Below are 22758 nucleotides of genomic sequence, written 5' to 3'. Positions count from 1 at the left end.
TCATCTTATTAAAAGTATGCCCTACACAGTGGGAAAGGCCTACTGGACATTTTCAAGTGGGTCTGGGAAAGCTATTGTTCATACTTGAACAAGTTACATCATTGGAATCATATATAATGTTCAGCTCAATGATAAAGTCAATTCAAATTGAGAAAAATACCCTTAAAATACCCTTAAAGTGGTGGTTCCAAAACATTTTTATTCCTTGATTTAATTTCATTTCCCTCCATCTTTCTTCCAAGGAAATTGGTGTGCATGATTCCATTTTTTTAAAGAATTCTCATAGCAATCTTGTGATGTAGGTTAGGCTGAGAGTAACCCCAGTGTTGCTGAGAAAGTGGCGAGATCCTTCTGAGCTGACAGTGGGATCAGGATTGGAGGCACTGAATCACAATGGCTCTGATCCTATCTCCAGGGTCATTTTCACATAATAGCACTGGGTGATTGCCTTTTAGTCACCTGGCTAAAAGCTGGGCTGTGAACTGCCACAGTGTACTATCTTAACCCCAGTGCTGTTCAACATCTATAGGAAGTAATGGGAGCATTCATTATCATATCTGTGGCATGGTGTCATCTGTGCAATGATGATATCCAGTTCTATTTCTGTAACCTCTGAATCAGGAGAGGCAATGCAAACCCTTGCCCGGTGGTTGAACTCTGTGGTGGGCTAGATGAGAGCCAATAAACCAACTCTGAATCTTGGCAACATGAAAGCACTGTGGGTGAACATTTCCCAAATCCAGATAATTGGTGAATTGCCTAATTTGGATGGGGCAAAAGAAGATGTTTGTAGTCTGGGGGCTCCTTGGTCCATCGTTATCATTAGAAGCCCAGGTGACCTCAATGGCTAGGAGTTCCTTCTACCAGCTTGGGCTGCTAAGACAGCTACAGTCATCTCTGGACCAGAATAGCAGGACCACTGTTGCCCATGTGTTTGGTAACCTTCAGGCTCTATGTGTTCTATAGGGCTGCCCTTGAGATTGGTCTAGAAGCTGTAGCTGGTATAAAATGTAACAACTCAACTACCCATTGGAGTGGAATATTGCAAAAATGTTACACCACTGCTAAGTTTAAGGTGCTGGTTTGGGGACCCAACCGATCACTGTAGACGAGGGCCTTCTGTGGATACCAGCTTATCAGGAGGTCTGTTCCACACAAAGTAGGAATTGGGCATTTAGTGTGGCACCTACATTTGGCGTTCCCCCCTCTTGAACATTAGACAGGAGTTGTCTCTGTGGTCTTTTTTGTGCCTACTGAAGATTTGTTATCCAATAAGCCTTTTAAGTTGAGATCTTTCCCAGTCTGTATCTGTAGTGGAGTGATTTTTGATAGGTTTTCAATATGTCATTTCTGTATTATCACCTGTTGCTTGCCACCATGAGCTCCTTTGGGAGGAAGAACAGGGTACAAGTTAAACAAACATACAAACAAATTTTCAGAACATTGACCCATTCATCTCACTATTGCTTACACTGATTGGCAGTGGCTCTTAAGGGTTTCAGTTGGTAGTCTCTCCAAACCCAACTTGGAGATTTCAAGTCCCTTCTGCATGTAAATCAGATGATCTTCCAGTGAACCACAGCTGTAGTCTTGTTAGAACTCTACAACTAACAACATAAATTTTGGTAAAAGAGTGTTTTTGTATATCTATTCTTCTCAGTAACACAACAATTTGCAATTTGAGATTCACTAAGAATGTAATTAAACTATGTTCTCAGAATGACCAACTGGACATGTTGACAACAACCTAAGTATGCTATTCCTTTAACTCACTGACAAACTGCGATGTGTGCATTGCATTGCGACGGGTTACATCACTGGTCATGACATGATGTAACCCAACGCAGCATGATGTAAGCGTCGTGATACATTGGAGATTTAAAGAAACAGCAACGTTTCATATTTAAAATTTAGCTTGGGGAATTTCCTTCTGTCCTGTCTTTTTGACCTTAATGATGATCTTTTAAAATATATGCATTATTTGATTGTGTTATTAAAGGAATAATAAACAGTGAAGTGTAGGAAAAATATGGTACAAAATGGTGACAAGTTTGAATGTTCCTGACTTCTACGTGTTTCCTAATGGTTAGTTGACTATTGGGGTATCCTGCATTAAACTGATAACTGCTTGTAGCATACTCTGGTCTGGATAGTGGCAATTATTCTTTAGGAATGGCCCAGGCTTGCAGTAGGGTGTTGGGTTGTGGCAGGTTTTTATCTTAATGTGGTTTAAATTATTCACCATGCAGTTAAATATAAGTGATTGCAACTTGGTGGTGAAAAAGTACCCTAAGCATGTTATTCTATGCTCCCTTCGTGCATTGAACCTAATAGGACTGCTGTGTATGAGATCAGACTGGAAGTGACACATCTCATCCTTTTGATCCTTGGTATGTCTATTCTGATGTATTAAAAGTGGCCTGAACTCACTTAGATAAAGTATTTCACTTCTTAATTAACTTTGGAGTAGCCTCTTGAGTCTAGACTTTTAGCTGCACTACTTTTGCCCTTCTTGTTTATTCTGGGTTATACAGTTTTTCTGTCTTCCTGCTATGGCCCATTTAAATATTCTCCATGCTGTGTCTAGAATGATTTTTCACTGCAGATTGTGTTTATGGAAGAGAGACTCAAAATAAGATAAGTGGAATCCACAGGGAAAAATTGTAGCAGTTAACATAAAAACTAATCAGATCATGACAAGAGGATTATGGACAGAAGAGTGTGTTTTAAATAGTAAAGGAGAAACCTGCAATATTGGCTTGTAGACTGGATGTTGAGCATAATGAACTGAGCACAACAGTGAAATTGTAAACCTAGGAGCCTGAGCAAAGAGGGATTCCTAAGATTTTCAAACTGATGAAAATTAATTACCCTCGGGTATAAGTAAATGGAAGATTTTCTTTCTTTGCGGTCTAAAAAGACACATTACTGTGAAATTTTGTGGTACAATTATTTAATACTTCCCATTTCTGGACCTTGCTTTGCAAAGGATTGCACAGATTAATATTACTATGAACTAGTCTTTACAGCAGCCTTTGTTAGTTTGGTGCCCTCCAAATGTTTTGAACTACAACTCCTCACTAGTCCCAGCCAGCACAGCCCCAGTTTTATACAATGTACCCTGCCAAATCCATCCGTCATTTTCATGAGCAAAGCCACTGGAAAAAAGTGCTGAAGTAGTTACTGCTAGACTCATCAATAGCAGATTACTGTGGACCACAGGGGATCCTGACACAAGGTGGAAAACCCTGGGGTGATGTAAGTGAAAATATTAAAGAGGAGGAGGTTGAGGTAATGAAAATAAGACACTCAAAAGAACCTGGAAACAAAGGCAGGAAGAAAGTTAAGCGAACACATAAGAACAAAGAACCATTCTGAACTTTGCTGAAGTGTAGTGAGAAAAAGGAGATAAAAACCAAAGGAGTGAGATATGTATTAAATTATGGGAGAATAGGGAAATGAATAGTGGCTGACAACTAACAGTTAGTTAGGGATAGACAAGTCTGCCTATTCCAGGCCAATGGAACTCTTTTGGATGTGTGCACTCATAAGTCTGTTCTGTCTTCTTTCTCTATTAAACTGTTGTTTTAATAAAGCCACATGAAAATTCACATTCAAATCATATTTTCTAACATATATTTCGCTCAAAACGTGCATTTTGAAATGTATTTTGATAGCTTTCTGGAGGAGACTTGCATCAAGGTTCAGGATTCGTGGAAGCCAACAGTGCTATCTGAACCATGTCTACTTAGACATAAGTCCTGCTGAAATCAATGGGAGTAAGGTTAGGATTATGGCTAGAATTTTGCTCAGCATATTTGTCCAGAAGGTATGCATCGGATCAGTTCATATTAGAGGCCACATCAAATTCTGAGGGACTAAAAATGGGATGATGTTTATGAAGAAGAAAGCCAAATTATATTTTGATCATATTACAGATTTTTGCATACAGAAAAGTCAATGTATGTAGCTTGGGGTGAGGTATCAAAGTACACTTAAGTAAGTGGGAACACAAAGACAGAACCTTTGTCCACCAATACTGTACGGAATCCAGAAACAAAAATGACAAAAGCTCAGTTGTGATGGGCTTCAAGGGCTGGCCACTACTTTGCCCATACTTTGCCATTTCAGTAGGTCCCAATCCACACTACTATGTACCAGCCAGGAATGCATTTTTAAACAAACAAAAACAAAACAAAAAATATATTCAGTAGGTTCCAAACCATAATGATGTTAGCCACCTGTATAATGTCAGCTGGTAATGGAGCCCAAAGGGCTGGAGCTGCGGCAGTAAAAGTCTGGTTTCTGATACAAACTGAGCATACCTCTAGGGCATGTGGTATTCTCAACAGCCCCATCTGAGCAACACAGTTGCCAGACAGGGATACAGGGGGTGAAATGGCTACTTCAGTAATCTGAGTTAACACCAAAAAACAAATGGGAAGTAGAACTGCACAAAGTAGCTCTTGCCTGTGGTATCTGTGCATAGAATGGAAACATCTGAAAAGCAGGGAGCAGCTTGGGCATGTGCAGCCTTCCATGCAACCTGGAATCCCAATTACTCAGGTGTCCAGATCGACATACAAGGCTGAACATGTGAAGGCTTCACCCCATTTTAGCCATTCACATTCTATGAATGGACACCAGGGGCTGGTTGCAGCCTTGCTGCCTACTTGCAAGTTGGTATTAACCATGAGCAGTATCCCTGGATATGGCTAAAAGTCTTCATATGAATACAGGTCATCATACTGTAAAAGAAATGCAACAGAGAGACTGGAAATGTTTCTTGTGGTGTGTATATAAGCTGCACAGGGAGAACCATGTTGTGTTAAAAGTCAGATGAAGTGGCATCTACTCTCTTCATCTACATTTACCGTATTTATTACCTTTGTTGGTGTGATTTACTAGGGAACATCCTTCCACAGTCAGAAAAGCAGACAGGTCCCGGGGTCAAATGCAACCTTCCAGGACTCTCTATGTGGCCCTTGGGACTTTCCCCAGGTGACACGCTTTCTCAGCTCTGCTTTGTGCCTCAAGTGTTTATGCCTGGCTGAAAAGTTTCCTTGAGCTTGGATAATGTCTCTTTGTTGTTTGGATGTAGAGAGGTAAATGAGAGCATGTATAGAAACTATCCTAGTGTATAAAGGTAAAAATTGCATTTATTGCCCATTTTTTGTCTCTGGCCTCCATATGCCATTGGCTTATGGATCCTGGAAAATTGTCCAGTTGGAATATATTGTCTGCTCCTAATGTACGGTAAACTAAACATCCTTTGGATTTGTGGGCCTGATGTTTTACCTCATTAGCTTTCACGGTACCATCTGGTTCAACCCATGTCAACACAACTTTTTTGGCTGGGGTCTCTCTCTCTCTCTCTCTCTCTCTCTCTCTCTCTCTCTCTCTCTCTGCATATCCCACTAAATGAGAAAACTCAACATGGCAAAATTATACGCAACAGAAGGGGGAGCCTTATAAAGAATGAATAATGTCACTCATAGTTTAGAGAAATGTCACACCAAGCTTATATGAATCAGTTTTTCCCACATGCACAGAACACCATCTGTGCGAGGGATTGTACATACTGTACTACTCTCTTCCCCTGTGGCTCCCCTCATAGTCACTCAAGACTGGAAATGGATTTTCCCCAAAGATCTTAGCCCTACGAGAGTTCCTGCATGTTATGTCTCAATATATACAGATCTATGGGGAATTCTTGATTCTAAATAAGAGCTGTAATACTGTTTCTTACTTCTGTTTTTGCTCTCATGGTAAGTAAAATGTTGTGTATAACTATGGCAGGTATAATGTGCCTGGAACTGAATGTGTAATCCACACATAGGCCTGAATCTTTCACACTCAGATGATTCTCAGTTAAAAATTAGATGTTTTAAGTTCATTGTTGCTGATGGTGGAAATGTGTATTCAGTGAAACAAATATCCTGACTTCTCTGTGTTGCGTAATATTTTCCATGTGTGTTATCTGTGTTAATTATTTTGTTTGTATTAATAATAATTACATTAAATTCATTTCAAATACTACAGTGATTTTTGTCAGAAGATGAGCTACGTTTGGCATGTCCAAGATGTTGGGTGTGCCCTGTAGGATTTTTGACTTTTCCACTCTGAACAGCAACAGACCCAAATTTCTATTTGCCATGTCACAAAAGTGTATACCTCTCCTTGGTGTACAGAATAGTTGTGTAGTTCTTTGGATCCAAACCATAATGACTTGGGAACAGAGACAATGGCACAACTTAGGCAGGCATCTGAAACAGAATTTCATATTCATTTCCCACCACTAATCCCCAATCTTTTAAAATCTTTGCTAATTAAAAAGTCTTATTTGATGAATATTGTACTATGATAGTGCACTGAAAATTGGACTGTCAACTGAATTACAAAGAATTCATGTATACAGAATGTATTTTTTTCTTATCAATTTTGAATGCAAAATAAGCAATCATTTTAAATAAAATTAATTGCATTGTCACATTTGATTTTTTCCTACCAGTTTTTTCTGATTTGTTGTCTTTAGCATTTATGTTAGTGTGCAATTTGCATCCTTTTTTTCAGATTCAAATTTTGACTTTTTGTGTTACTTTTTTTTTCTTTTTCCCACTTTTTGGATAGTTTTTTTTTTCCTTTAAATTTTTGGGAACCTGCTGTTTTTGAATTCTCTTTTTTCCCTTTATTCTCCTGCTCACTCTGATCCCAGGAGCCAACACAAAGAAAAGCGCAGATGATATAACCAGTAATGATCGTGGGGAAGACGAAGGTATTTTTTGTTTTTGTTTTCCCAAAAACTGAAACGTGATATGCATGAACATTAACTTTTCCCCTCCTTTATTTAATCACACACATTTCAGTGTGCTGCTTTATTTTCTTCTTATCTGGAATCAACTTTCCTTTCCACCTGTTTTTTTCTTCTTCCAAAAATAAGACACAAATTAGCATTTAGATGACTGCAATTCCCCTTTGAGATAAGTGTACAGGTTATCTGTAAATATGTGTGAAGTGAGTAACATAAATATTATTTACAACCAAAAATGCTTCCTTATTCCCAGTCCGAATTTTTGCCTAGGAAAAGGGAAAAAAATATGGAATTGAAACCTTGCATGTGTATCTTTTCCTTTATCCTTTTTAGTACATTTTGTAAATTCACCTTCACCTTATCTTCCTCTTTCTCTTCCCCATATAGTGGATGCAATTACTTTGTCTCCAGTTTCAGTCCCCGCTCCCCTGATATTTCAAAGGAAACTGTTTAATTTCTTTTATTCTTTAAAGCTTTCTTCCTTTGCATGTATCCGGGACAACGTTAACACTACCATTTACTCCCATATTGCTCCCAGGAATATGGTTTGTGTGTTTATATATTATATATAGCACACTAGTGATACCCATCCTTTTGGGATGTCCATCACTTCCATGTTATTGTAAACATGCACGGAAGCATAATCATGTGGGTATATGTTTTATATATTTATATATATAAAGTCTGTGAAGTGTCATGGATACAACTACTTAGGTTGTAGCAACTGCATTATTCTGGTAGGTGTAAAGGAAGCCTAACTGTGGTGGGGACTTTTTTTTGGGGGGGGGGTTGCAGGATTCAAGATTTTTAAAACTTTCCCCATAAGGATGGAGGCAAGTACCTTAATAATATGACATGACAATGTTTCTCTTTCTCTGTTTAATAATAAGCACATATACTATAGGAATACACTATCAGCGTTTGGTAAGATTCAGATTAATCACAAACTCTTACAAATTTCAGAGCAAATCTTAATTCACTTCTAAACCTCTTTATTGTTCCACATTTAATAACAGCTGTAATAACAGACCACTATGCTTTGAACCCTTTTCAGACAAAAATTACACCTAGCTTGTTTCTTAATGTTACACATCCTGACAAAGGTTTGCATAAACAGATGAATTATCTGAGTCTGCCACTTTCATGCATTCTGGATTTGAACCTCACATCCTTGGTGTCTGGTCTTTTCTTAGCCTTATTTCACTTCTTTTCTGTGTTTTGAAATTTGACACTATTTCAACTAGCATGGTAACATTTGCCCTTTCTGTTCCCCTCAGAAATCTTTATAGTTATGGTGCGGTCACCTCTTAATCTCCTTCTTTCTCGAGAGTTTAGAATTATGGTGGCTTTTCTGACCTTTTCAAGTACAGCTGCTGAGATCTCTGCTTCCTTGTTATTGCGACTGTTCACCTTTTTCCCCATTGCTCTGCTGCTGTAATAATGCCTTTCCAAATAAAGTAATTAGACATTTAGTTCATACACAGCAAATAGATTCTGTCATGCAAGGGCTGAGCTCAGAAATTAGTTTTTCTGTAAAGTACGTCTACCCTTCCTCCCTCCCTAAGTTTGATTATTTGATTTCTATACCACTTAATATATTAAATAACATTTTCTGTTCCTCTTATGGGGGCAGATCTGAAGGAGGGCTGCCCGTTGCTGCCCCCCATGCTAGAGTCTATATCTTCCATTTATGCTAGGTAAAGGAAGGTATTATATTCCATATTGGTATCTTGAACAGCACTACAAATGTGATTCTTAGCAGAAAATATATTTTATTTATCTTGCCAAGGATATGTGAAAATATACTTCTTTCTTAGTTGCAAGTCTGTTGGTTGTTAGCTAGCGCATACCTACCATAGGGGCAGACCTTCGTAATATGCTGCCCTGTGCAAGGCCATTTGATGCCATCCCCACAGCCGTCACAGTGCTGGCTTAAGCTGGGCATTGAGAAGGAGATGTGAGGCTCTGACAGATTCCTAGTGCTCTCCTCGGCTGCATGCTTGGTGCAACCACACCACAAACACTGCCCTAAATTCTCCTCTGCCTCCCATGTGTTCTAGAACCAATACAGATACATTGCTGAGTCAATATTTTTCTCCATCAACCTCTGGATTCAAATCAAGAAAATGTGGGAGTATAAAACACCACATATTGGTTTTATAACGAGAGGTAGATTGTGGACTAAAGGGAAATACTATTTCCCATTAACATAGAACTATTAATTGCCCGGCAATTTATTAAATAGAATATGCAGCTATCAGCACCAACTAGTTTAGGACAGCTTTTCTGAAGGGTGGTTGAAAGGTACTGTGGCCCTACGCCCTACCTCCAAATAAAGTCACTTATAGCTATATCCACCACTTTTATACATATGGTACCTTTAGTTGGCTAAATGGGAGACTCTTCTAATGGGTGAGCAAAATTGGCTGCTCCCAAGATACTACCCTTTTTTCAGCTGACAAATTGGGGGAAAGCCATTTTGCTTCTGTTTTGGAAATCACAGTTCAGCCCCACAGATGCCTCTAAAAGTGGTTTCAATGGCAGGGAGGCTTCTTACAATAATGGGAGGGAAAGGTTACTTATTTTTGCATCTTTCTCCTCCTCCTTTTTCTGTGAAACATTTTGGTCTTTTTAAGTATTTTTGAAGCAAGCAATGGGATGGCAAATTGCGAATGTCATTCCTAGCGGTCCTCCGTTGATTCAATTTAATTAGTTTAGACAAAGCAGAATGCAGATATGAAACTCTTTTTGTCCCCTTATATCTGTCAAGATATTTTGCCCGAAGATTTTCCCCACCCATCTCACATCTTACTGTGAATGATAATTTTTGGTGGTGATAGTTTGTTGAATATGCTTCAAGAACTGCGACATTATCAGTTTCAGAAATTGAGGAAGACAGAAAGACATGGGACGGTGATGCTATTTATGTTAATAAACCTATTAAAAGTTTGCTATTTTAAAATAATGTTTATGTTATAAACCACCTCATAATGACACTTTCTGTACATTACTTACTTCAACTTATGTATTTTACATGTGAGATTCCTACATTAACTTGAGGCCTAGTATTGTGTGATACATATTCCAAAAGCAACACAGCTCTGTTTCAAGTTGTGATCCTGGTGAGAATCAGCAGATATACTTCCCTGCCTCCACCACCATTCCAGTTGTGCAATGAGAGATGCTGTCACCTCTGGTACTTTTGGCCCTTTCCGAGCTTATCTACAAGCCCTATCTCCTTTTTTATTCTGGTCCTAACTGAAGATAAGCAGACTAGTAGATAAGAAAAATAGATGAAGTGAGAAAATATGCAAAAATTATTAACACTTTGTGGGGGCGGGGTTAGGCAACAGTTTTCCTTTAATACTTGTATTACTTTCTTGTGTTTTCCTTACTTGTGTTCTTTTCAGACATACATGATCAGAACAGCAAGAAGCCAGTGATGGTCTACATCCATGGTGGATCATACATGGAAGGTACAGGGAATATTGTTGACGGCAGCATACTGGCCAGCTATGGAAATGTCATTGTTGTAACCATCAACTACAGGCTAGGGGTTCTAGGTAAGTTCCCCCCTTTTTTCTTTCTTAAATCAATGAGCTAATAACAGTAATTCAGAGCCACTTCTGATTTATTTCTTTTAATCCATTTAATGGTTGGTACATTCTGTATGTTGGTTCATGCTGGAAAATCCCAGTGGGTGTAATGGAAAGATACCCTCCTCCATGCAGTGCTTTCAGAATCTCTGGTTCTAATTTGATGGATGCATTTTATAATGAACTATGCCTATTAGTCTCTTCCATCTTCTGGGAAAGAGCAATGAGGCAAGGCTTTGTATAATCAATTCGATTTCCTTTTAGTCAACTCTTGCCACATTGATTATTGCTTGTGTTGCTGCGTGAGGTTTTTCAGATAACATATATTAGATTGGAAAAACTGAATTATATTAGTAGGCAATGTTTTTTTCTTGAATGTAACCACGTCTGCTGTTGCCTAAATCACTGGCTGGGTCATGATAGTATGAATTCAAGGCAGCCAAGATAAGTTTTCTTTGTGACTCAGTGACTTCCTTGCCTTGGGCTGAAATGTCTTACAAACACACTCTTATAACAACCTTCCTTGCCAATAATGAGCTGGTAACAACAAACAATGAAACTACATTTGAATATAACAAACAATGAAACTACATTTGAATATATTAAATTTGCCAACATATTAGCAGATACATGTGGATTTTGTTTTGTAATGATTTGCTGGGTGGTGAGGAATGCAAACTGTGGCTACTATTCGTTTCAAAATCTCGTGCTATATAAAGAATGAGTCACCTGAAGGTCGCCATTATTTTCTCACTGGCACTTGACTGAATTATGCCTGCTTTTAAGCTTCCTCATGAAAGTTAAAGGCTTCTGGTTGTTAAAATGTGGTGAAACATAGACCAGAAAATTAGTTTGCCTTATATTACTTAGCTAATAAAATAGCTATGTTTTTTATTAAAAAAAAACTAATTGTTGTCTCAATAATATATTTTTATTACCCTGCTTTTGCAAAAACAACAACAACAAAACCATCAAGCAGGAGTGCTTTTTTTAGCTTTCTGTAGTGCATCTTCATTTCCTTAAATGAACCATTACTAAAGCACTGTGATTTTGTCTATCAATAAATAAGGCACTCAACATGGAGCTGGCCATGAAAGCAGTCAGGAATGCAACTGGCGGAAGGGGCTGTGGCCAAATTGCTGACAAGAGCTAAGCATTCAAAAGCATTAGGCCTCTTTTGTTTGGCATGCACTAGTTGAGAGTTTGTTTTCAGGCTCAGTTCAAGGTGCTGGTTTTAACCTTTAAGCCCTACATGGCTTGGGAGCGGGTTATTTTAAGGACCACTGTATTTTCCTCACATCTGAACCATTGCTCCAGAACCCTTGATCCTATGAAGGATGGTGGGTAGATACTAGGATTAGAGCCTTTTCTGTTGTGGTACCCACCTTGCAGAATATCCACCTGAGATTCATCATACTCCAACACTTTAATGTTTTACATAGTTAGTTGAAACATGGCTATTTATTAAAGTGTTTGGCTAAGTGCCCTTTTTGTTTACTTCATTGAATTCTGTTCCCACTTTGATCCTTACCTTTTACAAATGATTTTATCGTTTCTCTAGTCTGTTACATTAATGTTGGTTCACTGTGATTGCAGTTGTGGTTTTAGGACTGTTGCATATGTTATGAAATATTGTGTATTTTTTTAAAGCAGCTTTGAGTGGGATACAAGTTTTTTCAAAAATAAAATTAAATACATTAAATATATTTCATCCCCTATCCAATACCGACCTCTCAGAATTATAACAGTGAAATTTTAACTACAGCCACTGAGAAGTAAGTATTGAATCCAATGGGTTTATTCCCAGGTAAGGGGGTTAGGATCATGGTCTTGATGTGCTGGTTCTCTCATATGATATTGCGATTAACATAAAAAAGAATAAGAAAAAATGGTTCAGCTGATGCATTGATGTTGAAGGCTGTAAGGAGCAAAAACAAACTGGCACTTGTGAGCCATGTTCATAGTTCCCACTTCTGTACTTTGTTTGGTAGCATGGGGCTAGTTCTTAAGCAGTGTCTGCTGGGCTAAGCTGGCAGTGGTGATGATCTCTCTTCACACTTGCAGCTTAGCCTGACCAGATGAGAACACCTGGGCAGTTCAGGGCTATTAGTACTTGTCTGCAATCTGGCTGTACCACAATTATGCATCTTGGTCAATCTCCACCTTTTGGCTCTCTGGCTGCCCGGCACCTGGATGTGCCTCCTCCATTCCCCTCCTCTGCACTGCTGACATATCCAAGCATATGAGTCAGTTAAGCGCATCATTGAGGGAGGGAGGCAGCTCACCCTTGCTTTAACCTGCCTCCACTTCTTGGAAGTGATGGGTGACACATAACAGCAATTTTAAATGCCACGACCCACCTCCATGCAAAATATCCTTCTGCTACCAAGTCTGTCCTCTGTCCCTGTCCCTTCTCCCACTCAGAGGCATGAGAAAACATTGGCTCCTTGCCCGTTTCCTGTTCATGTTCCTGATTAATAAACTGGCATCTCCTGTGCATGTTGGACATTAAAAATACCTTATGGTTGGATTATTCTTGTTTGACAATGTCACTGTTAATGCTAGCTGCCTTGAGCACTTCTTCGGATGTCGGAAGCAATATGCTAACTTCTTACCAAATAATAAAAAATGTGTTTCCTTTAATACTATCAATCACGGATGTCAGAGTAACTTGTAGGTTCAGTTTCTAGCGTGGGTAGTCATTCCACAATTGTAGTGCAAACAATTATCCTAGACTCTGCCTTCAGTCCAATTTTATAATTTTCTTTGCAGGATGAATTGTTGGGGAGATAGATGTGCAGACATCTGTGCAAGCTAGCCAGGGGTTGAATAGTGGAGAATGCATATATAAATTTTTATTGAACTCATAGGAGACCACCTGTTTCCAAATGTGCATTCTGTTAAAAGCAGTGCCTAGCATCCATATTTGGATATTCCTTCAGATGGTCTTCCAGTTTATACCTGCTGTTCCTAGATTTCTGTAGTTCTTCTAAAGCATGGGGCAGAAACTCAAAGTTGTTGAGCTTTTTGCCAATTTCCCAAAATTTCCCGGGACATATGGCAACCCTACTCTATGACCGCAGTCCTAAATGCACATATTCAATAGGGTTTACAGACAAAATGTAATTATGCAATCTAATAGTATATTACTAGTCCCAATAATACATTTCAGTATCTAATTGTACAATACACAAATATTTACAAATTTAACAATGGTCACTTAGACCATTTAATATCAATGAAGAAGCATGTGAACTATAACAATTTAAGTTTTGCTCTAAAGCCATCAGGCAAAGACGGGGGATGGGTCACATGCCAATATGTCACTAAAATGCAGCAATTATGATTCATTTAGGTTAAAAGTCTGAAAACATGTTGAATTTCTGTTATAAGCAACCTGCTAACTGAAAACAAAATTGTTGTTAAAAGCAACACATTAGGCTGTTTGCGGTTTTTTGTGTTCAGGAATGATTTTTCCTATCCCCACCCATTTGTGACGTTTAAAATGTCATACCCATCTCTGCTCAGCAAGACTCCACCCTCCTCTTAGTCTAGAGATTATTTAATTATATCTATTCACCTGATCCATGTTCAAGCGGTTAATAAAACTCAGCAAGAAAAGATGCCTCATATATGCCTTTGTTCTCAGAGAAAGCTAACTAAGCCAGTCTCAAGATTTTGCAACATTTCACTTGCACACTGAGCCTTTGTGTAGATCTGAAATTCTGATATAACTATGTATAAGGATCCGTTGAGTATATCGGTAGAGTCATGCACTGAACTACACTAGAGTGACATGCATATATAACTGATACCCAGGCTAGGGTATCAGTTATAGGGGAAGTACTGAAGAAGGCAAAGACTGAATTGAGGGCCTTTCTTTCCTTCTATACTACGAATAAAACCATCACCACTAGCCAGGTTCCGTACTTTCACAAATAGCAAAGCATGCACCAGAAGAAGACCGTGGGTAGTTATAGAGGTGGACTTGAAATGAGGGATGGAAGAGAAATGAGGTTTGGTTCATATTTTAATGCAAACCTGCCTTATTTGCACTTCCTGAAACAACACTTAAACTGAAACACAGCTATCTTGATAAATGCACACTTTTGTGGTGTATCTCCAACTAAATATGCATGTATTGGGAATAAAAAGTGCATATGCATGCAGCATACAAAGAATCATTATATTAGAGGGAACTGCTTGCAAAAAACATGTATATTAGCCAGAATTGCATACAAAACTTTAGAAAAATATAAGCATATTTTCAGGATGTACCTTAGGCACGAGCTGCTAATACCCAATTCAAGTTATACTACCTGTTGTGGCATGTACTACACAGTCCCATTTAATTTATTACTCTCTTGGATTTTGATAATAAAATTTGCTAGTTAGATTTGCTCCTTAGGAAAAAATGCAGTGCTTTCATGGGCAGAGGAATGGATTAACTAGAGACTAGCAGAGAAAGCTCAGATAAAAAGGTATTTTGATACAAATGGCTTCTTTGAAAGGTTGGGAGAGATTGGTTCTTCCTCCTCCCCTGCCCCCAAATTGCAGCTGCAAGTGAAAGGATTATATATACAACTGATTATTAAAGTCTTCTCAGATAAACCTTCTTTAAAGTGCCAATAAGCCTGATAAAGAATATCAGCAATTTAGTATGAAATGCTGCTCAAAGCAGCTGTACTTATCACCTCCCAAAAGGCAATGGATTAAATGTTGAAAAACTTCTATATATTTAGACCTGAAAACCAACCAGAAGTACAACCAAACAGCTTGGATTATATTCCAGCAGCTAATTATGGACAGCTCAAGTGGGGACTGGAGTGGGAACCATAGCCATGCATAGATATGTTCAGATAATCAAAGTCTCCAAAGGTGGGCACTTGGAGAAGAAATTTGTCTCACACCTTCTGAGCTTCATGCATCCATGTTTTCTGAGTGCTATGTGCATAGACCAGGCTTCCTCAACCTCGGACCTCCAGATGTTTTTGGCCTACAACTCCCATGATCCCTAGCTAGCAGGACCAGTGGTTAGGGATGCTGGGAATTGTAGTCTCAAAACATCTGGAGGGCTGAGGTTGAGGAAACCTGGCATAGACTTTCTAGGCACAAATTGTATCTCTTTCTTGGGAGGGTACAGATCAGTCTGTTTGATATGGGCTCAATGCAGACAAGGCTGAAATGCACATAAGTCAGGCTGGTCCAACTGGTTACAATCTGGCTACCTCAAGCCGAGTGCTCATTTGTACCACATCAATCTGTGGAATAGGCACTTGCTCATTCAAATGTTCATTCTGCACCTCTAAGGCATTGCTCTTTTAGTTTGGCAGTGCCTGAAATGCCCCACCCATTGACATTAGGCAGGTGTCTTCAATGTACTGTATTCTTTTCAGCGTCTGATGAAAATGTCTCTACTTTGGTAAACTTAACCAGACATATACAGCTGACATATATTTTAATCTGATTATAAGTGTTAATAGTGTCACCTCAACATTCTATGCATCTGGATAGGCTTGTCTAAACAGAAATGTTTTTAGCAGGTGCTGAAAAGAGTACAGGGAATGCACCTGCTTGATGTCAATGGGCAGGTTGTTCCAAAGTGAAGGCGCTGCCACATTAAACAACTGAGTTATTACAAATGCAGAACATGTATTATGTAGCACCTGTAGTAGTGCCAAATCCACTGATCATCTTGGCTGGTTGGGCACATGTGGAGTAAGATGCTCATGTAAGTACAGTGGTACCTCGGGTTACATACACTTCAGGTTACATACGCTTCAGGTTACAGACTCTGCTAACCCAGAAATAGTACCTCAGGTTAAGAACTTTGCTTCAGGATGAGAACAGAAATCGTGCTCCGGCGGCACAGCAGCAGCAGGAGGCCCCATTAGCTAAAGTGGTGCTTCAGGTTAAGAACAGACGTCAGGAACGAATTAAGTACTTAACCCGAGGTACCACTGTAAACTGGTCTCAAGTTAAAATAAAAAAATTCCTTCCAGTAGCACCTTAAAGACCAACTAAGTTAGTTCTTGGTATGAGTTTTCGTGTGCATGCACACTTCTTCAGATACAGTGTATCTGAAGAAGTGTGCATGCACACGAAAGCTCATACCAAGAACTAACTTAGTTGGTCTTTAAGGTGCTACTGGAAGGAATTTTTTTTATTTTGACTATGGCAGACCAACACGGCTACCTATCTGTAACTGGTCTCACGTTCAGTGGCGTAGCGTGGGGGGTGCAGGGGGGGCCGGCCGCACCGGGCGCAACATCTGGGGTTAGGGCAAATCCACGGGTTAGGGGGCGCAAATCCACGGGTTAGGGGGCGCAAATTACTTGCCTTGCCCCGGGTGCTGACAACCCACGCTACGCCACTGCTCAAGTTGTTAGGGTTTTATATACTAATAGTGTTGTAAGCAATTACTTGCTCTGTCTCACGCACAGCCAAAAACCACAAGACAGCAAGTGAAAAAGCAGGCCAGAGTATTTATTTCTTTTCTGTGCAGAAAGGACCAGCAGGGCTTTCTTTGTCCCAAATCAACTGGGCACTGGACAAAGCATTCCAAACAGTTTTATACATTTGGCACAAATTCCACACATTCCATGAAGTTACAATTTCCTATCCAATTCCTATCCAATCCAAATACTGAGTTTCCCTCACCCCATTTCCATGATTGGTCCAAATTACAAACAGTGTGAGCATGCATACTATCCTCTTTAACAGAGAGCACCGTGTGATTGGCCAATACCACACAAAGGGAGCATCGTGAGATTGGTCACCTTTACCAAATTCTTTGGGCATGCTCAGTACGCCAGGATCTTATTTCGTAATTCCACTACAAGAGTAACACCTTGAACTTGGTGCGGAAACAGATTGACGACTGGTGCAGAGGCGTTATGTGCTGACAAGGCCTCACCGCTGTCAGCAATTATGCTGCAACATCAAGAACTCTTTGTTGGAGTCTACACTGGCTGCTACACACTCTCCTCCAAGTTGATGATAAAACAGTAACAACAAAGCAAACAAGAGTATACAATATTCAACTGTAGGGTATCTAACCTTAAAAAACAGGGAAAATATGCATTTCATGAGAAGAGAAGAGAAGAGTTTGGATTTGATATCCTGCTTTATCACCACCCTAAGGAGTCTCAAAGCGGCTAACATTCTCCTTTCCCTTCCTCCCCCACAACAAACACTCTGTGGGATGAGTGGGGCTGAGAGACTTCAGAGAAGTGTGACTAGTCCAAGGTCACCCAGCAGCTGCATGTGGAGGAGCGGGGAATCAAACCCGGTTCACCAGATTACGAGTCCACTGCTCTGAACTACTACACCACACTGGCTCTCACATTTCCTATCTCCTTCTGGGAGATGGATTTAAAATTGGAGCAATGCATGCAGTTTTTAAAAGCACAGGAGGACATTTCTGGGTTGGACGTGAAAGTGGACGTGCTCCTGCTTCCGAGAATATTCTGGTCTGCTTTTCAGTATCTTTCAAAAATGTAATCTTGCAGAAAAGAACAACTTTATAAATTATCCAGTTGTCAATTTTCGTTTCACAGTTATCTAAGCTTGAGATGACCAGAAGGCAGCTGTGTGGCAGGCACTTAGAATGTATTGACCATATTGTTCTCTGTGTATGTCTTTCCTTCTTGCTTTATGTTACTGTCCTTTTCTTTTCGGTAGAAGATGTAATACCTGATAAAAATATACATTTATAAGTCGAGGGGGAGGGGGAGGAATTGTTCCAGCAGGATTTTGAAAGGCAAGGCAGAGAACAAAAATACTGTGCATGCCATGAGGCATATAAAGTAGATTGCTTGTTGGAAGTGACAAGTAGCTCATAGCAAATTTCATGTAAGCATATTTCCAGCTACAGTTTTTAAAGCCTATGTGGCAGCTGTCAGTTTCTTATTAAAGTTTTTATTTTAATCAGATGTTGCTGGGGGGGGGGTGCTGGGAATTTTCACTTAGTTGCATTGTGGCATAAAAGCCCAATTCACCACAATGTATTACGCATATTCTGCTCATAAACTGGGGCTTATAGCTGTCAATGGGCAAAGCCTCCCCAATTCTCAGTTTGGAATAGGATCAACTAAAATGATTTATTCATCACTCCTGGAAACTACCCCCTCCTCCCCAAAAAAGGTAATACTCAGAAAATAAATGGTATTATTTCTGTGCCGATTATGAAGTTTGAGCCCTATCATGCTCCCAGTGACACCATCAAAAGCATAATAGAGCCTGAATGCTTGCATAATAAGATTTGATTGAAACTGTTGGATTCACACTTGATTTCATTCAATTGTCAAAGGAAGTGGAAAGGTTTAAAGAAAAAAATCATTTCCATGACAAAAGCCTGGCAGAGAAATATGCAAACCAGCAAGATTTTCTGTGCACTTTTTATTGACATCACTGTAACCAGGGAAGATCCATCTTCGTAGTGGTGTCCGGCTTTCTCCAGGGAGACTCCCCTGTTACCTAATCTGATGTTACATTGGTACTGAGCAAAAGATCTTCCTCCATACCATTTCTCCCAATACTTATGAGTTTCCATGTGCTGCTTTTAGACATTGTCACTGTTTCGTTGGATGATTCTAAAATCATTTTTGTGTATGAGTGTTTCCGTGTGCTGCTCTGGTTCGCCAGAAGTGGCTTAGTCATGCTGGCCACATGACCCAGAAGCTGTACGCTGGCTCCCTTGGCCAATAAAGCGAGATGAGCACTGCAACCCCAGAGTCGGTCATGACTGGACCTTAATGGTCAGGGGTCCCTTTACCTTTACCTATTTGAAGAAAAGCCTAAATGGTCAAAAGTCTGGAGTAAAGCTTCCTCAGTGATTTCCCTGGCTTCATATTATGACTGCCTCCATAAGGTTTTCATATGGTTTCAGGATGCTGCCATTTTAGTATATAGCAGTTATAGTTAAATCTTTGTTGTTGTTGTTATTAAGGCAGTGTTGTAAAAACTCATGTAAAACACTTTTGTACACTACAAAATATTTTAAATAAATGAAGCACCCGGGCTTTAGTTGATGTCGTCAGCCACACTGAATATTTGTAGAAAGCTGATTTTTCAGCAAGTGAACACACACAAAAATGTTAAAAATGAAGTTATAGTAAAAAAATAAGTAAAATTGGTAGTAAATGCAGGTTGCACCATGCGAAAATGTATATGTTTCTGGTCATAAGCTCTGCCTCAATTCTTAAAGCATTTGAAAGTGAAACCCTTTCATTTTCCCAGTATCACTTGTGTGCCTGCTCCATTTTCACACATAAACTTTTGCCTGCATCTTTCTAGTATGAGACTAGTTCAGGGGTGATTCCTGCATCCCACTGTGTGCATGGCATGGCACACTCTCTACTGATCTGTTGGCCAGTTATATATAGTGAATTTGCCTGACATGTTCTGACAGTCAGAGCCAGTGTAATGGTTAGAGTGCTGGGCTAATACTGAAGAAACCAGGCTTCACATCTGCCATCAGCCATGAAGCTCGCTGAGTGACTCTGGACCAATTATCTGTCAGTCTAGGGGTGTGATAGGGTTAAAAACAGAAGGGGGGATTAATTATAAGGAAATCAGGGTATAAATGCCATAATCAATCAATCAATCAATCAATCCTCCTTGAAAGCTACTAGTTTGTATAACAGTATGTTTGTGCCAGAATTCAGCTTTTGAATATATTTTCTGCAAATGCTCTTATCAGTGACAAGGTCAAAGAATGGAACTCAAAACATGGATCAGATTGTTCTGTTCTGGAGCTAAGATTGTATTTTTTGTTTTTTAATCTGGTATTTTTATGCTGTGAACTGCCCAGAGATCTATGGATGGAGGGCAGAATACAAGTTTTAATTATGACAACAACAACAACAACAACAACAACAACAACAACAACAACAACAACACAAACTCCATATTTCATGCTTCCAAAAGCTGTGCTTAATGCTACCATTTTCCTTTTGAGGGAAAAGCAGCGGAATGGATCCCGTTCCAGTGCCATGATCCAATCCTGACTTGCTCCAGTTTCTTACTGAAGATAATCCGTCCCTGCCTCCAGTTGTTTCCAGTCCCCTGAACCTGATACTTGCAATAATACAAGGCTGGATTGGAGCCCTTCTGGCTGCTTTCCTTTCAAAATAAACGTGGCCGCATTAAGCACACTTTTAGAAAATGTGATTAATGAAGTGTGTAGTTTGGCCATTAAGGTCCGGTGGGTTGATCATATAAATGGGAATCAATCAGTGTGCATGCAACATCTAAATGAAACTCAATGTTAAATGGTGTTGGTATGTGAGTCGAATGTGTCACCAGAGGGCTAAAGAGCTAGCATAGTTTACGGAAGTTGTATGCGGCATGCTTAATCAAAGCAATCACCTCTAGAATCTTACCTGATAAAGTTAAAACACTTTAGCCCTACTTGTTTTGTTTCCCCCTCTGCCCTTGATCGTGCTCTTGTAGTGGGTAAAGTGAAAGCTGTTCTGTGGTTCTAACATCAACAGGCATTAAGGCATAAGGAGAACGACTCTACTGAGAGAAGCCTTGATTAATTCTATTTATTAGTGGCATGTGCCATTGATAAAACAGTGTAATTTAAACAGGCAGGCTCAGCAGGAAGTTACTATGCTCCTGGGTATAATCGCCAAATTTAAGATCTAATCAGCCTTCTGGCTGGCAAGTTGTAGTTTTCTCAAGTGAGTTTTCTCTCCAGACGAAATTGCAAGGTCAGCTTCTGCTACAGAGATATTCAAGCAACGATGCACTGACGAATGTATGATATTCTGTATATTAAGCAATTTCCCCTTGATTCAGCGAACATATAGTGATGACCTTTCTGCTATTAAAATGGGGGGGAGGGGGGAATCCTTGTAAATTATATATTTTCCAGATCTGCTAAGGCTAAGGAAATTCACAATCAGAAGCTTTTTTCTGTTGTGTTTATCACTTGCTGGGTCAGCAACCACAGCTGCAAATTGAATATATGTTTAAAAGTGCATTTGAATTCACATCTGCATATGACTGCTGTCTATCTTAATTGCATTGCTTTCAATATACTATGCATTCTGATTCACATTCTGGCACAACTGGCCATCATGAGTCATTCGCACCCTTTTGCGTTATTTAGTCTACTACTACAGGATGTTCTATTCTTCTGCCTTTTCCTTCTGCTCCGTAAAATTACTTTTAAAATGATTTGTATCATACAGAAAGCTATTTTGTACCAAAATAGCTCTTCATAATTTTACAAAATACAGTGGTGCCTCGCAAGACGAAATTAATTCGTTCCGCAAGTCTCTTCGTCTTGCGAGTTTTTCGTCTTGCGATGCACGGTTTTCCATAGGAATGCATTGAAAATCAATTAATGCGTTCCTAGGGAAACCGCCTTCAGACCAGGTCCGGGGACAGTCTGTCCCCAGACCTCTTCTGAAGGCTGGGGGGGGGACAAGGGCTTTTCTTCCCACCCCTAGCATTTTAAAAAAACCCGGGACAGCGGAGGACTTCTCCGCTGTCCGGGCGATCTTAAAATGCTGGCGGGCGGCATTTTAAAATCGCCCGGGACAGCGGAGGACTTCTCCGCTGTCCGGGGCGATTTAAAAGCCCCTGGGAAGGCAGGCAGGGGGGACAAAGACTTTCGCCCCCCGCCCGCCTTCAGAAGGTGTTCCCGCCCCCCGCCCCGCTTCGGAGCAGTGTTCCGAAGCGGGGCGGCTGGGGCAGGTGTTCCCGCCCCCCCGCCCTGCTTCGGAGCAGCGTTCCAAAGCCGGGCGGTGGGGGCAGGTGTTCCCTCCCCCCCCGCCCCGCTTCGGAGCAGCGTTCCGAAGCCGGGCGGTGGGGGCAGGTGGGGAGAAGCGATCTCCCCGCAGCCCCTTGCTTCAAAAGAGGTCCGGGGGCAGTGGGAAGCGCTTCCCGCTCTCCCCGGACCTCTTTTGAAGCAAGGGGCGGTGGGGAGAAGCGATCTCCCCGCAGCCCCTTGCTTCAAAAGAGGTCCGGGGGCAGCGGGAAGCACTTCCCGCTGTCCCCGGACCTGGGGCTGCGGGGAGAAGATCGCTTCTCCCCGCCGCCCCTTGCTTCAAAAGAGAAGACCCGCTGTCCCCGGGGCAAGCTTCGTTTTGCGAAGCAAGCCCATAGGGAAATTCGTCTTGCGAGGCAACTCGAAAACGAAAAAACCTTTCGTTTTGCGAGTTTTTCGTCTCGCGAGGCGTTCGTCTTGCGGGGTACCACTGTATAAATTTAGTCAAATTATCGTATATTGAATATTCAGAATGGATCCAGTGAAATCCATTTATATAAGTCTAGTTTTTCCAATGGGCCTTCTTTGAGTATGATTTAGTTGGATATCACCCATAGGACCTGGAGTAA

At 40.3% G+C, this 22758-nt stretch overlaps 1 protein-coding gene across 6 annotated transcripts in view; it reads left to right on the top strand.

Annotated features, from left to right (window-relative positions):
• NLGN4X (neuroligin 4 X-linked) overlaps positions 1-22758 on the top strand; it is a 165292-nt gene that overhangs the window by 69359 nt on the left and 73175 nt on the right. For 4 of the 6 annotated variants that reach the window (XM_081197013.1, XM_081197010.1, XM_081197011.1 and 1 more), the window contains 2 exons: positions 6716-6775; positions 10222-10374. The exons of 1 other annotated variant lie outside the window; for it this stretch is intronic. In XM_081197013.1, the coding sequence (XP_081053139.1) occupies positions 6716-6775; positions 10222-10374 (213 nt within the window). The remainder of the gene's footprint in view (positions 1-6715; positions 6776-10221; positions 10375-22758) is intronic. One more of the 6 variants, XM_081197014.1, reaches the window with a different exon arrangement.

This window comes from Podarcis bocagei, assembly GCF_964188305.1.
Source record: "Podarcis bocagei genome assembly, chromosome: 6".
Lineage (NCBI taxonomy): Eukaryota > Metazoa > Chordata > Lepidosauria > Squamata > Lacertidae > Podarcis > Podarcis bocagei.
The sequence above is the reverse complement of the archived record's forward strand: the minus strand, read 5'-3'. Positions and strand labels throughout refer to the sequence as shown.